General features: G+C 50.5%; 1 protein-coding gene across 6 annotated transcripts in view; it reads right to left on the bottom strand.

The window, feature by feature from the left end:
* Positions 1-708: 708 nt before the first annotated feature.
* Positions 709-23714, bottom strand: part of SRRM4 (serine/arginine repetitive matrix 4) — an 82976-nt gene continuing 59970 nt past the window's right edge. For 3 of the 6 annotated variants that reach the window (XM_072936039.1, XM_030285324.4, XM_030285323.4), the window contains 9 exons: positions 23075-23101; positions 22560-22610; positions 19864-19956; positions 18726-18888; positions 10093-10430; positions 8358-8561; positions 8000-8110; positions 6830-6970; positions 709-6248 (listed from right to left, as the gene is read on the bottom strand). In XM_072936039.1, coding sequence (XP_072792140.1) covers positions 6008-6248; positions 6830-6970; positions 8000-8110; positions 8358-8561; positions 10093-10430; positions 18726-18888; positions 19864-19956; positions 22560-22610; positions 23075-23101 — 1369 coding nt within the window. In that variant the 3' untranslated portion in view covers positions 709-6007. The remainder of the gene's footprint in view (positions 6249-6829; positions 6971-7999; positions 8111-8357; positions 8562-10092; positions 10431-18725; positions 18889-19863; positions 19957-22559; positions 22611-23074; positions 23102-23714) is intronic. The other 3 variants (XM_072936037.1, XM_072936038.1, XM_030285325.4) reach the window with 3 other exon arrangements.

Below are 23714 nucleotides of genomic sequence, written 5' to 3' on the forward strand. Positions count from 1 at the left end.
CACACGTCCCCTCCTCCCGCCTGCTCTCACCCTCTCTGGGCCATCCCAATTTAGCTCCTGTTGTCATTCCAATCCTCCCGGCTGCCTCCCACCGCCGAGCCACCCCACGACATCAGCTCTGGGAAACACGAAGTGCCCTTGCAGCCCCCCTTCTCCTCCGAGTGACCTGGGGATGCTGCCCCGTGTCCCCACGATCCACCTGTGCCACACCCAGACCTTTCCTGGGTGCCCATCTCAACCCTGATGGGGACCATGGGGACATGTCCCAGGGCTGCTGCTCCCCTGGGGGGCTTCCAGGGTGCTGGAGAGTCCCCACTGCGCCTGGCTCCTGCCGAGAAGGTGACAATGGCAGGACCCTGTGGCATGGGAACTCTGTGCAGGGCTTGGAGCAGCACAGGAAGGGAAGGGCACAGCCCTGAGGAGAGCACTGATGAGCCCGTGTGACCTCCAGGGAGAGACGGACGCATTTCTGGCTTGGACTGCCAGTGCCTGAACAGGGCGGGGGAATCCAAAGGGCAGCAGAGCCTGGCCCAGCAGGGAAAGCAGAGCTGCCAGAAATACTAGCCCACAACTTTTTTTGCTTCAGCCACTGCCCTGAGCAGCCAGTCCTGGGAGTGGAGGCACATGCCCTTCTCTGCAGAGCAGCTGAAACAACCCGAAATATCCCACCGCACACGCATATCCAAAAGGAACATGATGCAAAGGAAATACTGTCCAAACCTTTATTGGAACCTTTTTCTAACCAGGCTAACAACTCAAACACCCAGGAAGACTAAAGGTACAGAACACATGTGGATGGAGAGCAAGGGGAGCTTTACAATGAACTCAAACAAACAGATGTGCCGGTGTCGTTGGGGGTGGAATCAACCAACAGGCAGAGAACAGAGACACCATTTCCCTCGTGGCTTTTCTCGTGTCTTGGCTTTTGTTCTAGGTCCCTGCTCACTCCCTGGGTTTCAAAGGTGGAGAGCTGCCCTGGGCTGCTGAGGGTGTTGTTCTCTAGGCAATAGCTCAAAAGCTGGGGTGCTTCACCGTGACACTGTTGCTTTGGAGACCCTCCCAGTCATGTGCAAACTGCCAGGTAGCAGCGAAGTCATGAGAATTATTTATTCTCTGGTGAAGAGGTAATGAAACCCCACTGCACACTGAAGGGCACCTGAACCTGCCCCTTTCTAAAAACCAATACCCCCAAAGCCCAAGGCTGAGCACCCAGCAGCTCTGGGCCAGCTCTGTGGGAACAGCCCACTCGCCTGCTGATGCTGGAGCTGTGTCCACACTCCCCCAGCACAGGCAGCTCTGCCCCAGGAGCACAAACACCTCCCCCAAAGTGGGCAGAGCAGTGGCTGTGGCCATGGTGGAGCGATGCTGGGGCAGGGTGGGATTTTTAGCACATCTCATGCTCTTCTCAAGGCTGGGGGTGATGCCTGCAGCAAGCTCTGCTTGTGCTACCTACTGAGCTCACATCAGGGAAAAGCTACTGGCACAAAGCCTGGGGAGGGGGGCAGAGCAGGACATGGCACAAGGGTCTCAGGATGGGGCAGGGTGGACATCCTTGCTTCCTGGTGGAGACACGGCCAGTCACTTCCATCCTATTCCCTTCCTCATCACTGATGCAAAGGGTGACAAGTGTCCCCTACCCAGAGGGGAGAGGGGACCAGCAGTAGGAGATCAGAGAACTCCAGGGATTTTTGGTGATGGCAGCTCTATGCCACGTGGCAGAGGAAGAGGAGCAGGGTTATTCCTCCACCAGAACTGGCCCATCACCTCTGAATTCCCCACTCCTTTCCAGGGGGATGTGGTCTGTCAACAGAAGCTGGTTCAAGGAGATGGAGAGTTTTCCCCTGCCTTGCCCATCTCCATCACAATGAGGTTCCTCTCTAAATACTGGTGGGGAGGTCCAAATGAGCCTAATTTGCCTTCCTCTGTCCAACATATCTGGCAACACTTCAAAGGCTCCTGCCTTCATGGACCCAACAACATGACCCAAATAGCTTTTTTAAAAGTAATGCTCAATAAATAGAAGAAATAAATATTAAATAGAGGCCAAGTCCTCTCAGCCTGTTCGATATATGTACAATGCATAGCAAAATAACAGTGATTGGCTGTTGCAGACAAGTTTGGTACAAATTCAGTCCCCAAAACAACAAAAACATTGAGAAAATTGCAGTTAACATATAGCAAAGCTCAGCTGAGTGCTGCAACCAATGAAGAAAGAACAGAACAGTGCTTTGAAACATCCCTTATCTTTGCTTCCCAGCAAGTCGGCAGAAATGGTGTTGGATTTTCTGGAGCATGGGGTTGGGAGAGGTGGGACAAGCCTCCCTTGGGGGGACAAACCCAGAGGCAAGGCAGGTCCGATGGATGGGGAGAGTTGATGACTCCAGAGTCGAGGAGACATTTGAGTGAGCGCTGTGACGTGCTCTGCTGGGAAAGGCAGCAGGGGGGGTTTGTGGGATGATTCAAAATCATGGGTGGGAAAGAGCCTTTGAGTGCGAGACAGGGCTTTCAAAAAACAGCCAGGATATTATCCTGATGATGTGGCCAGCCCTGAACACCCCTTGTGTGTCTGATCACAGCAGAGATTCACCAACACCAAAATGACCAAGCTGCCTCTCCTCCAGGTGAACCTGCTCTTTGCAGAGAGCACCTGCAGCAATCTGAGGTGTTTGATGCAGAGCAAAAATCCGTAAAAGCAGTGAATGAGAGGGAAAAAAAAATTTAAAAAGCACTGGCAAAAGGCACAGAGACAGAAAAACTCACAGCTTCACACAAACCCACAGAAACCTCATCTGTCCACTAACGGGAAGGTTGTACTAAAGCTTGTACTAAAAATATTAAATAAGTTAAAAAACAAATAACACCGAGGGAAACTCACATGTATATGCACATGTGCACATACACACACAGCCTTGATCAGATCCGCCACCAGAGGCTGGATTTTGCAAGGATTCCGCAGGGATCTCTTTCTCACATCTCATGTCTTTTGTTTTCCCATGGGTGGGTCAGCGCACAGGGATAATCACGGCAGACCCTCGTCGGCACCTCCGACCATCCTAGACCCGTTTCTGTGGTCACACCCATCACGTTCCTGCATAAATCTAATGAGAAACTCGAGATTCCAGCGCGGAAAAGCGCAGCTCTGCCCCGGAGAGCGCAGAGGGACACGGTGGCAGCAGGAGTGACTGTCACTCCTCCGGCCACCTCACTGAGAGGGGCCAGAGCTGTAAACCTTTACACGAGACCGGCGGCATGGATACATTTGAACAAACAAACAGATCAAAAAAATAACTTAACGTTAGAAAAAAAAAATTAGAATAAATAAATACTGGTCCATTCTGACATACAATTAAAAATAGAATAATAATAATATTAAATAAATAAATAAATAAATATTTTAGAGAGGTTTACTCCAATGCAAGTCTGCTTGGGAAACCCCAGGAGCATTTAGCTGCCACGGACTGTACAGGCAGAGGCAGTCCTTGATGTAGGGATTAGCTGGACGAGTGCAGGAGCTGCTGCCAGCCCCACACAACCCTTGGGGTCATCTCCTGATGCTTCCAACCCTGGTGTGGTGCTTCCAATCATCTGTCCCCAGCCACCAGGACTCCAGTCAGTGTGAGTTTGGTATTTACACCAGTTGCACAAAGCCCCTCTTCTTTCCTTTCCTAGTTTCGGCTCTTCGGGCTCGCTGCTTCCTTGCTGCAGCTCCACACGTGTGTTATGGGGTGCCAAGGGGCAGGAGGCTGCTCCTGAAATGCTGCTGGGGCTGGGGAGCTCTGGGTTCCCATCACTGCCTTTGGATCTTCCCAGGGGGCAGAAGGATGGGGCATTTTAGCATCAAATTGGGAGAGACTCTTTGGGGAAAAAGCATGAGGTTTTCAGCCCTTTTGAGAGGGAGTTCACTGCAGAAGGTGGCCAAGGGGCCGCTGCTGGGGCTAGCACAGGAGGGAAGGCAGTGGCATCCTGTCTTTGATACCTCAACCACAGCCCTGGAGCATTTGCTCAGCCCTACCAGGAGTGCTTCTCTCTGTATCCTAGAAAGGGTCTTCCCAGAAGATGGACCCATCCCCACTAAGCCAGCAGCCACACCAGTGCCCAGCTCTCTGCCTCAGCCCCTCATCCTCACGTGTCCTGCAGCAAGCAAGGTGGGGGATGAAGGGCAGGGAAAAAGGGGAGCTTTGGCCATTGAAGGCACAGGACAAGGGGGTCCAGCACCAGCAAAGATCCTGGGAAAGAGGTCCCTGACATAAAACTTCCTCCTGTACCACCCAGATGGAATCCCTGCCTGCACTGCTGTACTTTCCAACAGATAACAGATTTATAGGCTTGCTGAGGTGATCATCCAGTTCCACCACAGCAGCTCATGGCACTCAGCCTTCCTCCCCTTGCTGCTTTGTCCCTTTTCCAGCTGCCAGGGGCCATAGGTAATTCTATAGATGGGGTGTGGGTAGTAGGTTACATTCCTTTCTACCCCCTCTCCTCCTGCAGATGGTGGCTGCACTCAGCCCTATTCTGTAACACTTAAACAACACACACCTCCCTGACTCATTAAGCCCAAACTCGTTAATAATCATGCAGGATGGAAGGGGAGGGGATGGAAAAAGGGAGGGAGGGAAGTCTTAAGCCCAAATTAGCGTCTCTAAGCACCCAGGTGTTGTAAGAGAAATAAACTCCTCAGCACCAGCTCAGCCTGTGCTGGGAGAAGCCTTTGTTACCCGGCAAAACACAGTAATTGCGCAGGCAGCTGGGCTGGCAGGGAGACAAAACCCCAGGGCCCAGGGCAGCCTGCAGCTCCCTGGAAAAACAGGCAATTAGTGGGGGGCCCTTCCCGTCCCCCTGCACTGCTCCAGCCTCCCAGTAACAAACTGGGGCTCCAGTGCATCCTGCTGCAGCCTGGCACCAGCCCTGTGCTGCTGATCCTGCCCCAGGGCTGCCAGAGCCTCAAGGGGGAATGATGGCCTGGAATCCTGCCTGAAACTGCTGAAATTGTTTTGAGGAAGGGGAACTGGGGTCCCCTGGCTCTTGCAATGCCCTTTTAACCCTGCGTGTTCTGACTGCACCCCACAACTGCAATCTCTGCACCTCTGGTCCCACCAGCAAGGCACTCCGAGGGCAGCACTCCCTGAAGAAGAACCCAAACCCAACCTGCCTGAGGCTTCCTCCAAGAGGGGAAGCCCATGGCCCCTGTCTCCCATGTGTGGCCTGGCTCTCGGAGCACAGCACGGCACCACCTCCCCTCTGCCTTGTACCCCACCAGCCCCAGGTCTGCTTCAGACCTCAGCAGGTGGTTTGCAAGCAGTTCAGTGCTGGGGGGATAAAACAACCCTGCAAAAGGTGCTGCTGCCTGCTAGGAAAGGGCAGGAGAAAGAGCAAACAGCCTTCTTTTTTTTTTTTTTCCCAGGAAGTACGTTGGAGGGATTTCTAGCCTTCTATTTATAGCAGGGACTGGCTGACTGGCAAAAAATAAATATTTTCTATGCAGAGTGGGCAGCAGCTCCGGAGGAGAGACCCAAAGGACCTGGTATTTGCCTTGGTGGGAACAGCCATTCCCCCATCACTGAAGCTTTCCAGCAAACTCCTCCCCAGCTGGGTCTGTCTCTTGAGCAGAAGTTAATTTGTTGGTTCCTGGTTTGTCAGAAGAGCGAGGAGCAGAATTCTTTCCTTTGGACCCGCTGGTAGTGCTTTGGAGAGCAGTAGCAATGGGGAGATGGGAGCACTGGGGAGGATGGAGCAGGTCTGTCGTGACAGACCCTCTCTAAAGCACCGACCCTTCTTCCAGCCTGGCCAGGGGAGCTGGGGCTGATCCACCCGCTGCGCGCTGGGGCGGAGGGGCTGCACCAGGCGCTCCAGGGCTCTTCCTCCGAACCGGGGAAGGGGGACCCGGCAAAGCCACCACGTCAGTATCGGGGATGATTGCTATCGATGGCCAGGTAGGTGGGAAGGAAGCGGAGAATGCCAGGAATGTGGCGGTGACGCCGGCAGCGGTGTCAGCCAGCAGTGGCACTCCCTAGCGACGCAGGCTGTCGGAGCTGGCTCCTGAGTCACAGCTCCTGCTCCTGCTGCGGCTGCTCCGGGGGCCCGAGCTCCGGCTGCTGCTCCAGCTGCGGCTCCGGCTCGTCCTGTAGCTGCAGTAGCTGCGGCTGCGGCTCGGGGAGCGGCTGGAGCTGCTGTACCAGGAGGAATAGCTGCCGGCGCTGCTGGAGGAGGACGGGCTGGGACGGTAGTAGGGGATGGGGCGTTTGCGGGCACTGCGGGGACAGAGAGATGTGGGTTACCAGCAGCACAAGGCCAGATTTACTGCCAAAATCTCCAAAAAACACTGTTTACTCTGCACAACACTCCCTAAAATGTGACTGTGTTTGTTTAAAATGTAGGTGATGGGCCTTGGGATTCAAACTACCCACCCCTACAGCCCCGGGGAAATCCCAGTCTGCTGGGCTCTACTTGATGATGTCCCAAAGAGCCCTCTGCATGAAATGAAGGGTAGAGTCAACAGTTGACACTCTCCATTGTGGGACATCTACCACAGGGCAGGGTGAAATAAAAAGCCCATGAAGGAATGCTCTTGGCACCTGAGTCTCTGCTCTGACTTCATCATCTTTTTTCCTTCAGCTATTGTAAATTGAGACCCTCTCCATCCTCCCTCTGCCTCCGTATGGAAATCCCCAAGCTCTAGAGGAGGGGTGGAAGGGCCTGCTGATCAGGCTCAGGGAAACTGCTCTCCTGGAAAAACCTCCTCTGGCAAGGGCTGGGACCCAAGGACAGCCCTGATCCCCCCGGGAAGTGCCAGCTGAGCCTGTCTCCAAAGGCTGGGACAGCATCCCCTTGCCTTGTGATGCGCCGAGCTTCGAGGTGGCTGGGAGAGTCTCTCCGGCGTTTCCTCAGGGGGGAATAGGAGCGGCGCCGCCGCTGCCGCTCCCGGTGCGACTCCTTCTCGCTGGAGCTGTACTTGTGCTCCCGCTCGCGGTCCCTGCGGAGGGCACAGCAGGGGCACTGTCACTGCAGGGGCTTGGGGGTGGGTCAGGGATGGACAGGCAACGACCTACGAAGGCACAGATGAGCACAGGATGCTCAGCTCCAAAAGGGACAATTCTGAGCGCTCTGGTGGCATCACCCCTGAGAGCTCACACAGCTGGACACCACTAATCGTGTCCAGAGGTTCCAGCAGGGTCTTCCAGTGGCTTTGCACTGCCAAGCTAAGATGGCTTCCAGGGACCTGCGTCTGTGGGTGCAGTCTGTATTTAGCTCTTGCTGGCAGGAGCAGCCCTGCCAGCAGGCCCCACGTGAGCTGAGGGCCTGGTAGCCCTGCAGGGCTCCGCAAGCCTCGCCAGAAGGAGTGCCGGTGTTGCTATGGTTTTCTCTTTTGTTAAATTCCCATACACGTCAGCACAGGCCCTTCTGAACAGCGTGGCTGACTTCATACACCCTGCTCAGTGCCATCTGCAAAGCAACACGCTGCAGGTCAAGGGCCTGCCCGATCCCTGCATGCCGAAGTGTTCTCCCCACCAGCACGGGGATTATCAAAGCCTGCAAGAATTGACCTTGGCAAGGTACGATTTTGAGGTTGCAAATGTTCACAGCAGCACAGGTGCTATCAGGAAAACCTGCCAAAGGCAGCTCTAGGGTTGAAATGGGAGACTGTTTCCTATGGCGTATGGAGGGAGTAGAGGTGCCTGGACTGCATTTCTCTCTGCAAGGCTGTGAGTGCCAGCCTGAGGGTACCTGGCAGCTGCCCTCATAGCAGGGGCACTTTCCCAGGCCCGACAGCTCTTTGTCAGAGCTGTGACTCTAAAAAGTAGAGTGTCTTTCCCTGCTGCAACCAGATCCCTCTCTGAGAGGGGCTGCAGCTCTGCTGCTGGCTGTGTGGGCAGACCCAGCTGGAGCCTCGGGCTCTGCCCAGCACTCACAGCAGCATGACAGGGATGGAGGCAGGGGAAAGTCTGAGGCAGCAGGTACCACATGAGTGGACAGCAGATACCACATGAGAAGACAGCTGTACCTGCTACGGCTGTAGCGGGAGTAACTGGGGCTCCGGCGAGGCCTTGAACTTCTACTCCCAGGACTTTTTTTGCAGGATTTGGAGGAATAGCTGGGGGAACGTGAGGAAGACCTGGAGGTAGGAGAGAAATGTAAAGGAGTTTATGATGCTGGAGGGTGAGGCTGTACCAAATCATGAGGGGAAAGAGATGTCCCATTCCCCAGGGTCTCAGCCCAGCTCTGCGTGACCAGTTCCCCCCAAGCCTTGTGGATCCATAGGCACCCCCAAACTCTTCCACCTCCCCCTGCAAGGAGCCTGCTGGCTGGCAAGAACTAGACACTGTCCCGGGTCACAGAGACAGCCGTGGGAGCTGCCTCACCTCTTTCCCGAGGAGCAGGACCTGCTTCGGGAGTATCTGGGCGAGGCCTTGTGGTGCGAGGAGCGGCTGGAGCCGGGGGAGGATCGGCCGGTGCTGCTGCAGGAGCTGCGGGAGCCCGGCCTGCGCGGGGAGCTGGGGGCTGGCGAGGGGAGGAACAGTCGCTTCTTCTCCTCTGAGGAACCGAGACATGAGGGTAGGCACGCTCTGTGAACATATATTTGGACACTTTTTGAAGTTGTGGCTGAACCGGGACTGGTCCCTGGCTGAGGGGAGCACCATGCTCCAGCAAATAAATATTCCCATCCTTCCATTCCCTAACTGGAGGTAAAAAAGAGCTCTCAGCTCCCCAGGCTGCTGTTGCCCATGTGTGTGGGACAGATTCCAAGAGCTCACCCTCTGGGCTGTGCCAGGGGAAGAGGTGTGGGAGAGCTCTCGGGTGGCACAAGCAGCAGCTCATCTGCCCCATGCCCAACACACCAGAGGTGTCTGGCTGGCAGAGCCTGGTCAGGCCAGCGAGCAGTGCTGGTCCTGGGCAGGGAGTGAAGTAAAAAGTGCTGGAGCAGGGGAAAGGCAGAGCGTGGCAGGGCAAGGGCTGTGCTCCAGCCTGGCTGTGCAGCAGCATGAGTGGGCACTGAGCAGGCATGTCCTGTTGCCTTTGGATAGTGCTGCATGAATTCCTCCTCTTCCAGAAGTGCTCTGGGAATGAACTGGGGTCAGAGCCCAGCAGCCTCCCAGCAGCCAGGGCCAGCTGCAATCCCAGCTCCACCCATGTGAAGGCAGAGTTACCCCACTGGAGTCACCATGTGCAAAGTACAGACAGACCTAAAATTTTACCCTCTGACTGAAAAATGAGGCTTGTTCTTACTAAAACCCATTATGCTGGCTCTCTCCCGTCACATTCAGTGCTCCAAACCATGTCCTGGCTCTAACTTTCAGCCTTCAGGACCCCGGGGCCTGAGCTGGAAGAGGTCCCTACAACCACTGCCTAAGCACAGCCCTGGGTACCAGCCACCATGCTTCAGTGCCCTCATTCCCAACATCCCCTGGCAAAAGCCCAGGAATGGGAGGCAGCGATGAAGGCTGGCAGCTACTCCCCTCTCCTGAAGATGACCTGTGGCCCCAGTGCAGAGCTGCTGCTGTGTTATCCTGCAGCCAGCCAAGTCCTTGCCCCTCCCTATGCTCCCCACTGGAAGGAGATGCCATCTTGTCACCCTGGAGCTGTGCTGGATGAGCTGGGAAGGGGAAAGGGCATGCTGGATTTGGCTCATTGGACAGGTGAAAGAATAGCCCATAATGATATTAGTCGAAACAAGCCCCACTTCCCTTCCCCACAGTAGGCAGAAAGGGAGAATTAGCATGGCAACCCCCAGATGCTCCTTTCAGACTATGCCCAGAAGGGCCAGAGACATTTTTTTTGATATGGCCATGCCCAGGTGAGCAGGGATGTGCTGTGACCAAGGCCTGACTCAGCCCCAAACCCTGCATGAGCCACAGCAATGCCAAAGCACTGACACAAGCACTGTCCAGGGATGTGATGGCTGGGTTTTATCTTCCTCCTCAGGCTACAGGACTGGTCCTTGCTGGGTTCTGGACTCCAGACTGGCAAGACCGTGGGTCTGGTTGGTACCTGCCTGCCTCCAGAGCACAGAAAGCTCCCTGCCAGCTCACCACAGCAACTGGTGAGCAGCCAGGAGACACAGAGCAACAACTGCAGCAGCTACTGGTAATCACTGACCTTCGGTCTTGTCCCTGGGCATCTGGAGACAGATTTTCCAAAGCTGTTCCCTTGGTCTGGGAAAAGCAACTGGTGAAGGAATTTCCTGAATCAGAGCTGTTATCGCTGTTGGCCAGTTTGGGCTTCCCGGACGAGAAGGCATGGCCAAAGCCATCATGGACTAGACTTCTTTTCTCCTGGCTGTCCTTTGACCTGGATGAGCTCGTTTGAGTGGAGGGAGGGGAGGAAGTATCGTTTCCTGAGTCATATTCATGATACTCTCCATTCTGGCTGGCTAGGTTGCCAGGCGGGCTGTCTGTTTTGGTAAAGAGGTCAGCAGAAGACCCTGACTGAGAGATCTGAAAGCAAAAAAGCCATTTGGCATTGTTTGAATGGTTTTTTGGGGGGGTTGTTTTTGGTTTTATTTTGCTTTTTTTTTTTTTCAAATAAACCCAGAAATTTTACCATCATGATGCACTGAAACAAAAGGAAAGGAAAGAAAAGAAACAAAGTAAGAAAGAGAGAAAAAAAAGAAGAAAGGAAAAGAAAACAAAAGCACATATCCCTAAAATAAATCCACAGTAAGAAGAAACTTATTTTCCCCCTGCTATAATAATGGGAAGATTTAGAGATCATGCAAAGAGTATCAGCATGCGGTTCATGTTAAACAAAAGTGTTCAACAAAGTAAGTGGGCAACCAAAGAATTAAAATAACTAACTAAATAAAAAAATGTAACAGAGGACAAAGCCCTTATTTAACCTTAAAGAGGGGAGAAAAATAAAGGGGGTATATTCATATAAAAAAACCTGCATAATCCTTACAAAGAAAACAAAAATGAAACAAAAACTTAGATGAGTGAATGTTTTTAAGCTTCCTTAATAAAGTGGCTGAACCAATGTCACTAAAATAAGCAACAAAAAACTAAATCAAAACAAATTAAGGGCTTCTGTACAAAGCAAAAACTGGCAAATGAACAAGCTTATCACTTTGAAATTAAAAAAAAAAAAAAAGAAAAAAGAAAAAAGAAAAAGAAAAAAGAGGGTGAGGGAAAAAAGAAAAATCCCTTTGGAAATAAAAGGTATACAGATACTTCTTTGTGTGCTTTTTACCCCCTGAAGAAGATATAGCTAATGCGCTCAAGTGACCTCTAATAAATTCCCTGGTGTCTTGCGGATAGCATCCACTTACCCATCAAGAACTCCTCCTTTAGTAGGTAAGGTGTAAGAAAAAAGGAAGAGCGGGCAACATAAGTCCATCATTAGAGTCTCAAATTACATGAAAAAAAACATAAACCCTCTCTTCAATCCACACTGCCAACTGTTTGCTGCCTCCTCTATGCAAATGTCATGACTGCTTTTTGTCTGCTCGCTCGTCTCCCTTATTATTCATTTTTGTTTCCTTCTGCTTTAAATTAGCCTGTCCAGTCCGTTCCTGGAGGCTGATGGCTTGTGCTGAAAGCTGCAGCTTGCACTGAATCCCCCTGAGCTGTATGGAAATGACAAAGGGAACTCGAGTGAGGGAAGAAGCAAAAGAATGGAGGAGGAAAAGTATCCCCACTGTGTATCAGAGAAGGGGAAGGGGACAGCAGCTCTGCTCCTGCCAGCCTCTGCAAGGGGGTCCAGCCACACCCTGGGCTGGGTTGCTGAACACAAGGCAAGCAAGGACCCCAAACTCACATAGACTGCTCTGAGCAGGGCTATTCTCTGGGGCCCTGAGCACCACCAAGGGGATTTACATCATTTCAGTATTTTATAGTTCAGTTTTAACTGCACTGGCATTTACCTAAGCCAGCTCAGGAGTGTGGCAGCACTGGGAGGGAGATGTTAGTGCTAACATCTGCACTTGCAATGGGGTGAGAATTAGGGCCCAATGCACAAGTCTACACTCTCATGTGGCCTCCTTCTCTTTCACTTGGAGCCTCCACTCTCCTCAAACCCACCCATGAGATTTGGTGCAGGGTTCTTAGAGTGTGGACACACTGGTTTGGCTGCCCCCACTCAGAAGAGTCCTCTGAACATGTTCCCAGCAAGCCATGCTCCCTCAAACACGTGCACATGCCACACTCTGGGGCACACAATGACCCCATCTATGCCATGCTCTCCACACTGAGGACCTGGGTCATGCCCTCACCAATCTGGGGCCTGTTGAGCCAAAAGAACACATTGCAATGTTGGTGCTATCTCAGGCAGCAGAGGAGACCTGGATCAGCTGTCACACAGCAGGCACAGGGCCATTCCCTTCTGAAAGTTTAGCTGTGGCCTGGATGACTTTTTCATCCTCAGAGGGGCTGCAGACTCAGCCTGTGTCATGTTTCACATGGATCTCCTTTATCCTATCAGATGGTGCCTCCATATCCAGGCTCCTGCCTGTGACATTCTCCCCAGGGAGAGCTGCTCCCGACCCAGTTCAAGGTGCTAACTGGGACAGGGACAGCTGACTCGGACACAGCTGCTGAACCAGCAGTGACTGAAACCAGAGCAGAGCTACCAACACCCACAGCAGCTCTCAGCACAGTCTGCAGAAGGATGGCTGCCCACGACACTTTGGCTGCTCTGAAAACACCTGGAGCTGGAGGATCTCCAAGTACTTTCTGTGTTGCCAGGGAGAGAAGCATTACTGCTTCTGGATAAGGGATTTGCTCATCACAGCAAATCCATAATGGAGTTCCCCATCTTCACCCCACACCAACTTCTAATTGATGCTCAGTCCCAGATCCCAGCTTCTGAGAAATCAGAAGCCCCAGCAGCAAACATGGGAAATTAGGTGATCCTTCTTCATTAGCCAACTTGCACCTTCCATGCAGAAGCCCTGGACAGAGCAGAATCATCTCCCAAACGCTCCCAACTAGGAATGAGTGGAGACACACACTGGAAGGCCTCATTTCAGCATCTGGAACTGCTCCTTGCTTCTTCTCAGCTCTAGCAATTCTCTACTAGTCCTTGCTTACTCCAGCAGAAACTGGAATGTCACAGGAGCCTAAAGGAGCCAAATAGCCAGCTCTGCTTTTCACCAGTTATTTCTGAAACCCTGATGCCACATCCAGAGCCCCAAGAGATCTGACCTCTTTGCTATGGACCACTGCACTCTCCCCAGCCACATTCCAGAACATACAGGATTGCACTTTCAAATATGTTACCAGGTATTTTTCTTAAAAGATGGGTTTTGGTTTGCATTTAAGCTGAATCCTAACCCAGAGGCAACCAGCTTTTCACCACCTTTCACATACAGGCATAAAACCAGCATGTGAGGTATTTCCTGGCTGCAGGGGTAGCATGAGCCTGCAGTGGGCACAGGGCTGCTCCAAAGGACACTGACCCCAGCATCAGACACAGAAATACTTCCTTCTATTCCTTCCCAGTTTAAACTGAAATACCATTATTGCTGCCAAGAAATACAGCAATTTCTTGGCATTTCTAAACCAGCTTTTCAGACTCACTCCAGGACCTGGCATCCTTGCTTCTGCTCTGCCTTGGCTGACATCTACCTTCAAAGCAGCAACTGTTGTCAGCACATCACAAAATCTGTCAAATGACCGGGAGGATCAACAAGCTCCTCTGTAGTTCAACATCTGTGGCAGCAACACTCGGGGAAAAGGCAGTGTGGATATCAGTGAAATATGGAGCTGACAGTCTGGGTAAGAGCTGGAGGGTCTGCATGGGGCAAGGGAGGTGCCAGGGGGGACACAGCAGCTTCTCAGCCCCACCACTCTGGGGCACCTGTAACCAGTGGCTTCCTGCAGGCTCTGGGGGAGGTTCTGCCCTGCAGCAAGAGCCAGGACAAGTCTCAGGGTGCTCAGCTTGGCTGCCTGCTCAGACCAATTCCCCATATTCCCCACTGGATGATCCTGGCTTTGCTCGTGGTCCCGTTTTACTGTTTCTGAAAGTCATGCCAGCCACCCAGTATGGAAGCAGAGTACCACATCTAAAAACACTGCACGGAGCTCAATTGAATCATAACACTCTGTGTGATTCTGAATTCTAATGGCCTTTTACTTTTTTAGGGTGGCTTAAAAGAACCTGCTCTTTCACAAATCTAATTCTCTCTATGTGAACATTTGGATTTCCCCCACACACAACCCCTAATAAGTAATCAAATAATCTCAGTGAACTTTGTTTCATCCAGCTTTCAGCAGGGAACATACTGCTGCCCTCAAGGGAACCCAGGATATGTATTTATTGGATTTTTTGTTTCAAATCATTATTTAATCAAGATGAGGGGGGAGCAGAAATGAGGCACTCACTCATATTCCAGACTGTAATTCCAAGTGCAATCCCAGACCAAGAGGCAGCGTAGTCTAACAGGTTACAAAAATACAATCACTGCTCATCTTCCAATTAAACTGAACAGCTCCATTTACTGTGCCACAAACAGCCCCAGGGTAAGAGATGACAATGCTCAAAGTTGTCTCAGCCATGTGGGGACAGCAGCATGGCACAACCTCACTCAGAACTGCAGAATTCCTTCTGTGGCTCTTTTTTTTTCTCTTGTTTTGCAACTCACTTCAAAGCAGAGTTAATTTCTCTTTCAGAGAGGCATAACGTCTGCTTTTCTCTCTTTTTCTAGGCACTGTGCTAATGAAAGGAGTAAAACACTTGTGTCGGTGACCCCGGCGAGCCCCGGCTGACATCTGCCAGAGCCGCCGGCACAGAGCCAGCACCTGCTGGGGCTGCTGGGGATGGGGCTCTGCGCCTGCCCTGGGGCTCCTCCACCTGCCAGAGCTCGGAGGAAATGGCCTCACCTCTGCTGAGAACCTCCCCCAGCTGAAAAGCCAACTTCTGACTGAGTACGAAAACCAGAAGTTCTGTAGGAATTCGATATAACCCCTTTTTGCGCAGTTATGAGTCCCTGACTCGAGCATTGAGTGGGAAAATCCCCCTTTTCGTGGCAGGATGGGAGTTCAGGGTGAGGCTTTCTGTACCACAAGGGCTAAGCTGAGTCCCAGAGCAGGGAGGCAATGACACAGCTGTCCCTGCAAGCTCTGAGCTTGGGTTATTTGGGGCTGGGAGGTCACACTTCTGAGCAGCCTGGCTCACCAGTACATTGCTGGGGCAAACTCCAGACAATGCCAAGCAAAGGTTTGTTTCTTTTCAAGGATCTTTTTAGCCTGCTGGGGTGCTGGCATTGTATCCCCACCTCAGCTTGAGCCAGGCTGGCACTGCTTTGGAGCAAAGGATTGTCTTCCACCATCTCATTTTGGTACCTGGTGCACAGCCCAGCCCTTCAATGGATACAGGCAACAATCTTTCCCCGCAGCTGCTCCCAGTGCTGAGCTGTGGATTTGTCACACAGTAATCAGAGGTAACCTCAGTCCCCCGGCTCGGAGGGGAAAACATTAAAAGAAAAAAGAGTATAACTTCCATATTTATAGGTTTTGCCTTTCTGCTCTTGAAGGGCTCGGTCTGCTGTCAAAACATGCTGCCTAGCACTCAAAAGAATAGTTTTTCCTATGTAAGACAAAACCCAGGCTAGAAAACAGCAGCAGCAAGTCAATATGCAGGTCTGCCATAAGGTTTCCTCAGCCTTTCCAGTCCCTGCACAGCATTTCCCCTATTCTACCTTTCTGCAGACACAAGCACAAAGACAAACAGCATCATTTGGACCAGCTGTACCCCACTGAGCTTCACTGGAAATCTGGCTCAAGCCTGTGATAATTTGTGGCATCACAAATGAGTTACAGTGAAAGCAAAGGAGCTGGCAAGGAAAGTGTATGCACAGTGCAGTTATCTTCATCAGCAACAACAAAGGCAATTAGATCCGTGCCCTGCAGGTATTTATATTGCACTGCTAAAGGAAAGCACAGTGGCACAGTCATCCATCTGTGTCGGTGTGGAATAAAGTGCCTGCAGCTGGGCAGGGGTATTCTGTACAGAAATAAATGCTGCACATTACCCACAGCTTCTCTGTGCCTGCTGAGGCACAGGCCCACAATCCTGCTCTCCACAGGTGCCTCTTGCGGCTGCATGGGATTAAAGGAGAAGGAGAAGCTTGGAAATTCACTGCCATAAAGAAAAGTAGCAGGGAACTTTGAGGTGTTTCTGCATGTGTACATGCATGTGTGGGTGCATCAGCTTTTGCATAAAGAGGGAAGGAAGCAGCAAGGCAGATGCACAGGCAGGGCATTGTTTTGTGTGCTTTATCCCCCAGCAGTTCCAGGTAGATCTAGTTAGAAACTGTGGCTGCTTCATTACAAAGGAATGAAGACTAATAGGGTGGGGAGGATAGCAGTACCACAAAGCACTTCAAATTTTCAGAAGCAAAACAGTGTAGAATAAAAAACATCTTGAAAAGTAAAACCATTGTTTTGGAAGTGCTATAGCATTATCTCATATTTCCCTGTATCTCTGTGTATTTTTCCCTGATCCTCCTTGGACAGTCCCTTTCATTTGGAGATATGACAATGCTTCTCCCCAGGTAAGGATGGTTTGGTTTGGAAGCCCACACCAGATGGAAGAAAAGGGAATGTAACATACCAACTCTCACAGAGGATTGAAACATGCCATTTTTAAATTCTATTTCTGAATTTTTTCACAAAGTCTTCTATTCCCCAGCTTTTTTTTTTTTTTTTTTTTTTTTTTTAAATATGTGATCAACATATTCTGCAAGAGCACATTTTCATTTCAGGCTGCTCTCAAAGTCTGACAGAATGAAGCTTATTCATAGAGCAACCATTTAACTCATGAAAAGAAAAGGCTTCAAAGGGTTGTGTATAGTCATTAATAAATGAGACTAAAGGTTCTCATTCCATTTTTCCCTTGCCAGTTTTGAGTACATGATATTTAATGACCTTATTCAGCAAAATTTCAGGGGCAGCTCTTAACCAGGGGCTTCAATTTGAACAAGTGCTTAAATGTGCTCTTGAATGGTGTCCCAAGAGAATGTACTTCTTTTGGGGACAGGAGGACAGTAGTGGCTTTCATGAGTCATTATGCATTTTAGTCATTGAAATATTTGCCTAAGTTATTAACCCTTACTAGAAAGAACACAGGAGTATCCTGATGACTTTTACTTTGCATCCACCCCCTGCATCTGGAACTATCAAGCTCTTGTCTTTCCTTCCCTGCAGCTTTTCCATTTGCTTCACTCATTTACCTCGAGTGAAGCAAATGGAAAAACGAGTGCAGGATGCTTGAGTTTAGCTAATTTTAAAGCTTTTAAAATTTTAAATTAGAGTTTACTCTTTCTCAGGAAACAGAACAGCTGGCAGTTGGCCTCACAGGACTTAGGAAGCCTGGCTTCCGAGAGAGGAAACCTAACACTAATTAAAAACTAGGCTTAGGCTCAAAAGCATTTATGAAAAATACACTGCTTGAACTAAACAACACCCTGGTGACCTGATGCAGTCTTTGGCTGGCTGTTTTTTTGGGGGGGAGGAGCCCTGAACTCAGCAACACCCCCAGTTCATGACAATGAGCTTCATACCTTGTTTTCCTCTGCGTGTGCGTGCACACATGAGCGTGTGGTGTGAGGTTCTGCTCTCCACGCTGCCTTATAAGGCTTTACAAGCAGTGACTCACACGGCCCCACACGCTCTATAACGAGAGCAAATATGCATATCTATAATGTTGAGAGACAGCTTGTGCCTGTCTGTACCCACGTACAATCCCTGGGTATTTTGATCGGCACGCTGTCTGTGTGGGTGAGTGGGTAGAGTCTCTCCTCTTGCTGGCACCATCTCTCTCCTATCTGATGCAGCTCCTGCATGTGGCTGAGCTATTTCCAACTGATGACTGGGCCTAAAGGAGAAACCAGCTTTGGGGCTTGGAGGACTCTGTAGCCAAAACACCTCTAGCATTACGCATCCACATCTGTGGCTATCAGATCCTGCACTACCTCCAGTCCCACGTAGCAATTTCTCTCTCCAGAGTGAGTCCCTGTCTGATACCAACACCACAGTCAGGGCATCACACCTCTGCTTTACTGCTGCCTGGAACAAAGGGGAAGCATGCCACAGAAAAGGAAGACTGATACCAATCTCTATCTAATATTTCTCTCCGTCTCTTGCTCTCTCAATGCATGTATTATATCATCTCTTTTTGTGTATATGGAAGAACATCCCAAGGCACTGAGCCTGATTTTACCCTCAGATGCACATGCAGTTCCCATTAGCATCAATGAGGGCTGCTCATAACTTCCAAATTTGGCCCCTGGGCTTGTCAGTCCAGAGGAACAGTGATCCTAGAAGGATCCCGATTGTCAGAAAACATCCCATGCCAATAATCACTAGTTCATTAAATGTAAATGTTCCTTCTGTATATGTTTAATACCCTTTTTCAGCCTGAAGGACTAAACTTTTGGATGTAGAGACCAGTGAAATAAGTTCACATCCAGCTGAGCAAAGACTGCATAACAAACTCTTCCCTTTAAAGTACCGTTTCTGGAGGCCACTTTTTTTTTTGTTAAATGTCCTCAATTCATTATTCATAGGCTAAATACTTTGCAAGTTTTCCCCCTCTCCAGCCCCACCCTTGGTGTGAAAGTGCTGAAGGAAGGAATGACTTTACATACAGTGGAAAACAGCACCATGAATTAATAATACAGTTTAACCAAGTTTGTCTAACATCACTATAATTGAGTTATAAAAATTTCATATCAGAGTTCTTGCCCAGATTCCTCTGGCTAGTTCAAGCAAAGGAGGACAGTGTGTAATACTTACTACTTCCTTAGAAGACAGGAAGCTGTAGAGTGGGAGGGTTTGGCTGGCTTTTTGACTGGCCTGAACCTCTGGAGAGGAGCTTCTCTTTGCTGTGATCTTTGAATGGTGGCAGGAGCGTCTTCGCCGTGTTTTACGCCCTTCCTCTCGAGACCTGGCTCTGTGCCTCCAGGAGACAGGAACAGCCAAAATGTTATTCCTTAGCACTGCAGTAGTGCCCATTCCCAGCTCCACACCAGCCCTTGGCAGGTCTGTGCTAGGACTCTGCGATGGGAGAATGTCCTTCCACATGACTGCTCTGTGGAGTCATGAGGGAGAGAAAAGGGATGTTTTGCTTTTCTACTTTAAAAGAAAAATAATAATTTTGTATTCAGGCTTTGGACCTTAACCTCAAATTTCAGCTCCAATGCATGATTTTATGGTGGCTGAAGGCAAGCCATGACCTTCCTGCACCATAGGATGTTCCTATGGTGACACACCTCCAAGAGAAAACACTCTGCTCTTGCATGAGCACCCCTCCAATTACTGATTGCATTCCTCCCCCCACTGATCCTCAGCTTTTCATAAGAAAATTCCCAGTACTTAGGAGGAGTGAAGTAGGAGAGTGGGGGTGGGCTGTTCAAGTGCTTTCAGAGAACATGAAAAATGAAATTATTATGTGTATAAATCACTTGCTATTGCAGCAATGCTGGGTCTAGCACCAGCATCCACTTAGCTGGCCCCAGGACGCATCTGTCATCCAGAGGAGAGATTTTAATCAGGTCAAAGACAATGACTATAGATTGCCACAGGCAAATATATTTCCATTGCTAAGACCATGTTTAAGGATTTCCTGGGACATCAGCAGAACAGAGCCCTTGGGCTGGGGAAGGGACACTAGACTGGGATCAGCTGTCATGGGCTGATCATCGGCCACAGGGATTAGAAGTGACTGCCAGATGAAAAACTGCAGCCACTGCTTCTTGAGGCAAAACCCTTCCATGGCTGAGCCCACAAACAGCTCAGCCCGCGGTGTGTGACACTGCTGGCCCCAGAGTGGGAAGTGCACAGAGAGCCTGCAGGTCACCCAGGCTGTGGCAGGCACATCCGTGGGCCCAGCAGGCAGTGCTGAGGACACCGAGCTCGGGAGCAGCGCTCTTACCTGCTCCGGCAGCTGGGGGAGTGGGAGTCGGAGCTCTCTGAGCGAGAGTGGCAGCGGCGATGCCGATGGGATTTCCGGGTGCGCCCACGAGAGCTTTAAGAAGCATAGAGAAAACCAGCATTAGGTTAGCAAGTGGGGGGATGCAAGAGGCAGCAGCTGAAGGCTGAGGTCGATAATGATCAAATCAGAAGGGAGGTATGCCTTTTAAACCAAAGAGACTGCTGTATGAAACATGGCGCAGAACATCAAGGCATGAGAAATTCTCCATCCCCTCATCACTGCAGTGACATCTTCCTGAGATCTCTGCTAACATTTTACACACAAGCTATTAGGTTGGCTGTGTAGCATGCTGGGGGAAGATTTGTGGACAAGGATGTGGGAGTGCAGCAGCCAGCACCAATCCTTTCAAGTCTTTAAAGAGCCATGTGTTTGCCTTTCATCCTACAGCCTACCCTGCCAGGCAACTGCCCAAGACCCTCCTGTTGCTGAGCCTTGGGGGAAGCACCATCTCTGTGTGCAACCCATCACAAACCTCCAGCCCTGTCCCTAGTCCTTGTAAAAAAGCAGGTGCAGGAGGACAAGCTCCAAGTGATAGAGTACACTCAGTAGCAGCCAGCCTTCCCCACCCTCTCCAGGTGGGAGCATTTAGCCAGTCCTGTGGGCAGCTCTCCTAAGCATGCCTTGTGCACAGTTCCTGCTTGAGAGACAGGACCATTTCCCTGGCTTCTGGCAGGTGCCCAGTCACTGGTGCTGCCTTTTCTGACAGGGCCTGAGGACAGTCCTCAGCAAACTGTGTGTAGGGGACAGAGGGCCAGTGCCCTGCTACACTTCCTTTGCACCACCAGGCTGTTTCTCATGGATTACCTGGCCCTGTTACCTAAGGACTATAGTTGTCCATGCCAGCAGCTGAAGTCCTGGGTGCAGAGAGCACGGTGACATGGGTGACAGGCTAGCTGCCAGCTTCTGTGCCCTGTCCCTCCCATCTTGGTCGACCACAGCAGTTAATTTAGATCTGGAAGCATTTCCATTTGCTCAGGCTGGCATGGCTGTGCCAGCAGGCAAAGCTAGCTCTGGGTGAGCTGGTGGGAACAGCCTGACTTCATGGCCACACTACACAGGCTCTGACAGCACAAACACAACCTGCTTGGACAGCACTTAGCAACTTGCTGGTATAAAAACTCAGCAAATAATTGCCTGAGAACAGCATCTCCTTTAAGACAAAAGGGCAACCTCCAGGGCAATTCCTTCAACTCTGTTTGGCTGTTTTCTTTGATGCTTTTCACACCCAATGATTCTATTTTTCTTAAAGTTCGCATTTTGGGATCCTCATCTCTTATTTCCAAACCACTGAAAGCAGCAACACTGAATATCTTTCACTCATATGGTGGATTTGTGTGGAAGTCTCCATGTTTGCCCTTCACCCCCTGTACCAGTCCCTGCAATTTTTCTTCCCTTCCTGCAGAAGGGAAAACTGGTCCTGTGTGATTTAGATAACCAGCTGCTTGATGCAAAGATAAGTCAAAGCAGTGTGATTATACAAAAATCCTCATGGGATCCATCTGATCCACGCCTGGGAGCAAAAGATTTGCAGAAACTGGGAGTGGCTGAGCTCTGATTTGCCATCAGAAAGATGAGACTAAAACGCCTTGGCTGGTTTATCCCCAACGGGCAATTCCAGCAGCTCTAGTTCCCTGAGGTCAGGGCACCCAGCAGGACATGGATCTTAGCTTTAACTGCACTGTTAGGGTACTGCTGTGTTAGGCTGGGGAGAGCCCTCCTTTTGCAGATAACCTAGGAAGCTCTCTTTTACCACCAAGGTTTCTAGGTGCAGGGCAGCCCAGTTTGAGGGGAAACTGAGCTGAAACTGTGCCACTTAACATGCAGAAATCTTAGTGAAAAGGAGACTGGTTTTCTGCATGCAATGAAGATAGCCTGTGCAGGCTATCCCAGGACCCAGCAAAGCTGACCAGGGGGTCAATGCCCAAGGTTCAGCCCCAGGACTGTTACCTTGCTCTGAAAGCAGGTCAGAAGTCACGAGTTGCAGTTCCCAGAAGACAGAGAACAAAGGGAAACATAGAGGCAGCTTACAGTCCTTCCAGTCCTGAGGAACATGTTATACCATGCCCCTCAATTATGTACTCCACAGGACAAGGATTGTGCTCTGCTAACACTCCAGGGCTGAACATCAACAGTAGATTTTTGCAAACTCAATCCCCTCCAAACAATCCCTTCTCTTCCCCTTGACCCCGTTCAGATCCTTGGCAGTATTGTACCTCATGGGTAGGTCCTAATGCAACCTCCTAGAGCAGCAAACCAGAGTTGCTGAGGCCCTTCCCAGTAAGGGTGTGCCAGCCTGTCCTTTTGGCAGGTCAGTGTTCAGCCTCTCATGCTGCCCCCACCAGAAAAGCTGAAGCCTTTTTCTCTGGACTGGGTGGACAAGACTCTGCACATCTGTGCAAGATACACGAAGTACAAAAAGAGGCATCACAAAAGAAAGACAGAAGAAAGATCTCCAGCCTCTACAAACCCTTTTCCATTCCAGCAAAACCAGAATTGCCGGTTTTAGCTTTAAAATAATCCTGAGAAATGCTTAGAGTTGTGCCCCAGGTGTTAGCTCCAGGGGCCCCACCACATCAAGCACTTCCTAGCCCCACACTGTGCAGGCAGGGCAGAGAACCCCATGAACCACTACTTACTGTTTTTTGTGTTTTCTTTCTTCCTTTCTCTTACTTTTGGGGCTTGAAGAACTAAATAAGAAATGGCTAATTAATTCGGAGATTTCTGTTCCGATAAAAAGCTGCACAATCACACAGCAATGTTACAGCTCAGTTGCCCAAGAGCATGCAGTAAAAATGAAAGGGATTCATGATTGTCACAGCACAGGGGGTCTGAGTGCCTGCTGACAAATCTGCTTCATGGGCTTGGCCAAAACCCTCAAAGGGATCAGCCAGCTTGGTGACTTTGCCTTTTTCCATAGAGAAAATGAGTACTTCTTGATAATGTATACACACATACTGGAATCAGAAGAGCTCTTCCAGTGCACACCTGGGGAGTCACTGACCCCAGACCCACATGGAATGGGGGGACCCAAGGGGATTCCACAAAGAAACACAGAAGAAATGCCTTCTGCCTCCAATCAGTGAACATCAACCTTGAAGAGACCATTAAACTCTTATTTCTAAGGGACCACCCATACTTGCTAAACTCTTACCTGTGCCTTCTCTTCTTTGACGATAACCTGCAAGACACAAATATGTACATTGAATATAGGGTCTTACAAAATTGGAAATTTGAGTCCAAGACAATGTCTTTAGGCTCAGACTGAGCACTTGAGAGAAGAGCTTATGCAGCACATGGGCAGAATGGTCCCTCCTCTCCTTTAGCCAGCTGTTGAGGGAGCAGCTGAGAAATGCTGGTGTGCCAGAAGGGACCAGCACACCCTACAAGTAACTGAGAACATGGTCCTCAGCATAACAAGTCTTTGGAGAGATCAGATACATCCCCCATCTCTGGTGGGTCCTTTTTCTCTTCTACTGCCTCCATTTTTGCACTGCATGAAGAGGTGGATCTGTTCCCCAGTTTTCTGTATGAAAGACCAAATAGCAGTCAAGGGAAATATCCTCTCTGCATAACTCCAGAGCAGTCTCACAGCCAAACCAGCATCATGGCCCTGTCTTGCCTCCTGGAGCACCCCTGGGATGACACAGGAAACACCTCTCTCATCCCTGGTGGCATGGAGGATGTGTCCCTGCAGCAAGGCCCGGCCCCAGTGCACTGCACACCCCACTGTCTCTCCTCTCAGCTTGGAACACAACATCCTGCAGAAGACATGGCCTGAAGTCCTGCCTGGA

This window comes from Taeniopygia guttata, chromosome 15 (genome assembly GCF_048771995.1).
Source record: "Taeniopygia guttata chromosome 15, bTaeGut7.mat, whole genome shotgun sequence".
Lineage (NCBI taxonomy): Eukaryota > Metazoa > Chordata > Aves > Passeriformes > Estrildidae > Taeniopygia > Taeniopygia guttata.